Source organism: Trichoplusia ni, chromosome 12 (genome assembly GCF_003590095.1).
Source record: "Trichoplusia ni isolate ovarian cell line Hi5 chromosome 12, tn1, whole genome shotgun sequence".
In the NCBI taxonomy this organism is placed as follows: Eukaryota; Metazoa; Arthropoda; class Insecta; order Lepidoptera; family Noctuidae; genus Trichoplusia; species Trichoplusia ni.
Genome location: NC_039489.1, coordinates 13916443 through 13922297, shown reverse-complemented (window position 1 = coordinate 13922297; position 5855 = coordinate 13916443). Strand labels below are relative to the sequence as shown.

At 40.7% G+C, this 5855-nt stretch overlaps 1 protein-coding gene across 1 annotated transcript; it reads left to right on the top strand.

The window, feature by feature from the left end:
* The first annotated feature begins 3803 nt into the window (after positions 1-3803).
* LOC113499365 lies at positions 3804-5386 on the top strand. The gene is made up of 2 exons (XM_026879816.1): positions 3804-4942; positions 5074-5386. The coding sequence occupies exons 1-2, from the start codon at positions 4081-4083 to the stop codon at positions 5079-5081; spliced, it is 870 nt and encodes a 289-aa protein (XP_026735617.1). The 5' UTR covers positions 3804-4080; the 3' UTR covers positions 5082-5386.
* Positions 5387-5855: the final 469 nt, after the last annotated feature.

Here is a 5855-nt window from a genome sequence, read left to right as displayed (position 1 = left end):
GAACATAATACTACATCGATCATTGACATTCATAAATGGGTCGAGTCGAGAGCGCTCTCTAGATTGGGCAATGGTCTTCTGTGTCAATGATAATGAAAAACCCTGTATTAATTTGTACGGTGCATTGCTGCGCGTTCGCGCTGACGCAGTATAAAACGATATTGTATCGGCGACCGCACACTGTAGGCATCGACCGAGCGACTCGTGACCACCTTTGTCTCAATCTATCATATTTAAAAACAGAATAAATGTTTCTAATACATGTTTTTTAACACTAAGGAAATATGATTATAATTAATATAATATTGAAATAACCTTATAATCGAATGTAACGTTACGAGACCCGGCTCACCACCTTCCATATCTAGGCTAGACGTCGAACTAACCTACCAAACCCTTCACAAATTAAACTATGAATGAAAATTTATGAAAACGATATTCATATTTATTTAAACAGCTTCTACATTGAATAGCGGTTCAGTATTAAACAAAAAAACATAACATAGTAGGTACTTAAACAAATTGCGGATTGCCTGTGAAATGCTTCTGAATTTACACTGCATTGTATTAGCATGACGAGTTATACACATTATATCTATACAAATAAATGATAAATCAATGTTTGAAGTTAGAGAAGTTCTTTAACTTTTTGCGCATTTTTAAAGTATTGCTCATTTTAGATTTTTGCGACACGTTCATTTTAACTTCGTCATTGAATCCCTCTGATAGCCGTTTCTCCTTGCTGCTGAACTCGCCAGAGTTGTCCTCCATAGACCTCATCATGTATCCCATCCTGCGGGTCTAAGCTTTCCGGATTCATCCGGTAGAACAGTGCGTAGGGGGCGTCATTCGTTTCCAGACTCTCCTCACGGCTCCCGATTCTCGCGACATCGATATTACTTTTATGTTCCTTGACCATATCTTTGCCAATGTACTTTCTCATATTGTCTGACACAACGCTCCTTTTACTTTTCTCGAACATGGAGTTAGATAGTGCTTTAGTATCTCGTTTCCTGTACTCGCCCTTCTTGTGTCGCCTGTCAGCTATCTTCTGAGTCATGTCATCGAGGACGCGGGTCATGACCTGCATGTTGTGGTCGTGGAGTCCATTCGCTTTGTGCAGGGTCTTGTCCATCATCATGGATGTTGGTATCCTCTGCCGGCTCTCCTGAGGTCCGTGTACTGTTAAGGAAGTCAGCTGGCGATTGTTGTTCAAACGAACTCTTTTCTGAGGGTCTGTAGATATTTGCGTCTTCCTCACGTTCATCTGAACGAAGCTAGGTTTAGGCTCGAACCCTTCATCTTTATTCCTTTGACTGCGTTGTTTCATTTGGGGCCCGTAGTCTGCGTTCACTGCTTTGGGTCTAATTGGTGGTATTGGTTGGTTACTTTGTGATAGTGGGGCTGGGTCTGGTCTTGCTCCGTATTCACCTCTGACTGGCGCGTTGTTGGGCGACTGCGTGTACTGCTGTTGGTCTTGATGCCCACTGTTTGCAGGGTTCCCTATGTGCTGTTGGTGTTGATTTCTTTGATGCCACTGCTTTGGAGCTTCTGTGTTTCTGTACTCTTCGGGTATTCTCTGTCCGATGTTTTGACTGCTTCCGGGATCGTGAGCTCTGATTCTTCCGCTGTCGTGTATAGAGGAAGCGGCGTACCGCAAGGGTGTCTTCATCACTTTGAAATGCGAGTCGACCACGTGCTCATTATTTATCTTCTGATACTTCGAATTGTAGGAACCTGTGAATTGTTTTTTGCTGTTGGCTGTGAACCCGGGCTTCGCGTAGGCTCCGATACCGTTGTCTAGAGCAACAAAACCTATATTAGGGTTATCGTCGTAGATGTAGTACATGAGGACGGGAGACACAGAGTTGAAATATAGAAACGCACTGAAGATCTTTAACAGTATCTTCATCTTGATCGTTCGTGAACTAACTGTGGTCGATAACAGCATTGTTCTTATAAATTTCTTGCTCTCTTATTTCAGTTGTTTATTTACGCGCGAGAGTCGTAAACAAATAAACATGCTTACCTGAATCACGTAGCCAACGCGCTATTTCATGACGACACGTTTGGTAGGGTTACCAATTTTTGTTTCATTGTATCTAATTGTGATAAAGATGTAAACTGTGAGTAAATTACTACCCATTATTCTATTGTTTTACTTATTCGACGGGATTTTTTCTAGACAAACAAAGATCAGGCCCTATACAATAACATCAACAACAAAAAGTCAGGTGTTGACGCAATAGTATTTAAATATAAACTTATTTTAGACTTATTCGGCTGTTTCTTCCACAGTAAGCTATTCAGCAATGATCTAATCTATGATCGCGATTCGGATTTAATGAGAGCAGAAGATTGATGTTCAATCAATAGTGTGTGTGCGTGTGATCGCGGTTTGCTTTTGAGATTGAACCTGTACATGACGCCTATTTTCTTCTTATACGTTGAAATAAATTTAAAAAGCCGGTCAAGTGCAAGACAAACGCGCTACACTGGGGAAAGGTCATCCGTCAAAATTATAACCATACCTACCGTTGCAGAGCCTCTATTTTCATTTTTGTTTGTTGTTATAGCGGCGACGGAAGCACACGGTACCGAATTTGTAAAAAAAATTTAAACTACTAATTACTAACTACTTGTAATTTCAGATTATGGAGGATATATATTCTAAGCTTGTAATAGAAGAACGAGCTGCTTATTGAAATGCTTTAGTGCAGAGGTTCCATAAACTATTTTGTCTACCGCCACTAAAGACTAATAAAAAAAAAACGAATTCCATCCCCATTTTATGAGCTTATTTAAAACCTAAGTATAACCTAAATTCTTGTGTGCTCATGCCGCCTTGAAGCGTTCACACCCCTCAAGAGGGCGCTATCGCCTACTTTGGGGAATCGTGCTCTAGTGTATCTATCACCCTTGCACCGAACATTTCACACAACCTGCGATGTGTGACGTACGAAATAAACAGCAGCGCGCTATCCGCAGAGCTCCGAGCATTCGCACAAACGTTACATTACAAAGAATCACTTAGGCATATCAACACCGTAACAATCTTACTCGAAGAAGTGCTAAAAGCTGTAACACTGTCATTTTCCTACGTCCATTCCGAGAGCAATTTAAATCTAAGCATGGCGTCTGTACAGCGAGACAATAAATAATGTTTTGAGAAATTGCGTGTAAAGGTTCCCAATATTATCTCTGCATTGTATGTTACTTTGTATTACAATAAACATTCGATCTGTCCCACCATGTGAACCTTTTAATAGGTGTAGCCAGTTGAATTGTTACATAAGAACATCGATCCCTCTCGCACGTTTAATCGACTAACAGCTGTCGAAAAATATTTGGCAATTTGAATTTGGATATTATTTTTTACGGTTTAAAAATTGAATGAATAAATCGATGCCGAAAGATTGGTGAGGCATGGGGCATGACACAATATGACTGGCGGAAAACACGGGGATCCCGATTTTGCAGTAGCCGGAATCGCTGGATATAGCCAATAGTTCTACTCACTAAATCTACTACTAGCTATAAAAAAAATAGTTCTTTTGAATATGCAAAGCTTATTAATATTTTTGTAATTAATAGCCTATAGCCCTCTATTAAAATTGGGTTCCTAAGTCTTCTTCAACGTTTCTGTTATTTCTAATGACAGTACCAGCCCTGGTTGTTGTTGCCCCAGAACCGTTGTTGTTGCTGGGCATTACACTTCGTTCATAAACATCACTAGCTGTATCTTACCAGTTCTGTAAAAAGCCAGTTCTCGATTATTAAGTGCGCTATCAAGTCTCAAAACCTTAAAACGTTAACCGCAGTTAAAAATCAAAAATAATTTTGAACTCAACCAAAAAATATCCAGGTCAAGTAGCGTTGAAACCCTAGCATTCACTTAAACAATAATACAATCATTCGAATGTTATCAAAATAATATCTATAAGTCAGCCTATTTTTCTCAGCATACATTGTTCATCTATGTAAACACGATTTAAAAACATTTAGGAGTTTACATTATGCATTGATTCAGAATCATGTCGCTAGTCGAGACCGCGACGGCCAGTCGTACAGCACTTTACAATGAAATTAATATTGTTCGCCCTGCTGGGTTCGTGTTTTATCGAAACCTTAAACGCTCGACTTATAGAAAAGAACACGGACCGAACATTGACGACTGAATCGAAAACGACCGGTTCTAGCCCACCGATACGACTCACGAGGGACGTGTTCGAAGAAGACGTACTCACAGGATTCTCGAAAGAAGACAACATTCAGAGTGATGAGTTCGTCCGATCATACAACAGGAGGCCGAGGCACTTCTTCAAGGCGAAGGGTCCGGGCGGCGACCCGCCAGCCGGGGCCCGGGTCGTGAGGGAGTCCAGCGAGAAGACCGAGAAGGCCGACAAAACTACGAAGACCACCTCCACGACATCCACCACTTCGATGAAACCGAAACCTTCGCTCGTGAAGAAACCGATCCCGAAATACAACGAAATGGACTACGACGACGACTTCCAAATGAAGATCAGCCGATCGCCGGTGAGGGTCATCGACTCCGGCGAACACGAAGACGAGGACTTCAACCTCGACGACTACGACTTTGACGTGAACCACGACGAGTTCATCGGCCGAGGCAAGCCGCTAGAGCCGAGGACCAAGCACAAAGAGCTGCAGGACCCCTTCAGCCACCCGTCCGGGAAGGCTGAACCGAAATCTCCTCCCACGCCTCCAGAAGTGAAAACCCAAAGTAAATTAGTTTCACCCGCTGCTCATCGCCTTTCTAATAAGAAGGAAAGAGCAGTGGAGGCGCCGCCGAAGCACAAATCAGAAAAGGATGACTACTACGATGACACGTCCAGCACCAAAGTTCCTGAGAAAAACAAGAATCGCGATGCGGACGAGGAGCCCAATGATGACAACGAAGAAAGTAAAGAGTTTGAAGGTAAATCATCTGTATCATCTGTAAGAATGGCTAGGTCACCTTGGAAAATAAATACTTATGTGGATAAATTGGGAGAGAAAACTTCTTCTGTTATGTCTAAAGTACTTAGTATACTCCCCATGTTCCCCCAGGTGCCTGACAAAAATAGAGCAGACGAACTCATCAGTGGCCGAATGGACCCCAGGACCGGCAAACGTATTCCTTAACTCGCTTGACTAATCCGCATAGGTTACACCACGTTGTTATGTCATCACATTGCGAATATGGCCCATCAAATTAAACTGGATGACGTAGTACATTAATTGTGAAAATCGAATTGACTAGAAATATATTAATTTTAATAGTGGAATCTTCATTAGTATAAATAATATTGGTTTATTGTTCGAATCTTAGTTTACGACAAATTATGGAGTGATGTAATAAAACACGTAAGGCATTTTCAAATATGTTTTTTTTTCATTCTTAAATCGAAGAAACGATTATTTTGTATATTTTTATTTATTCAGAAATACAAAACTTAACGAACATTGATTTTTGTGCTTATAATAAACTTAAATAATTTCTTGATATCAAGTTTGCATTGTGAATCAATACTTAATATAAAAAATATTAGTAATAATACGTTTTTCCTTGACGCCTGAAACTCAAAGGGTCGCCGCACACGGGCCACCAATATACATATTTCCTGTGCTTTTAAACGGAAAAGCGAAAATCGTCTATTTTTAGCATTCTACAAATCGTATTTAGCAAGCCGATATGAAATGCATGAGAGGTACAGGGAATATTTAAGTGGAGACGGTTGTCCTCGTAGTCCTTGAGTGGCGACCTTAAGACATAAAACTAAAAAAAATGATTGCATGAACAGTGTACAAAACTGCGCATAAATAATAATACAATCAATAACAAAAGTCGG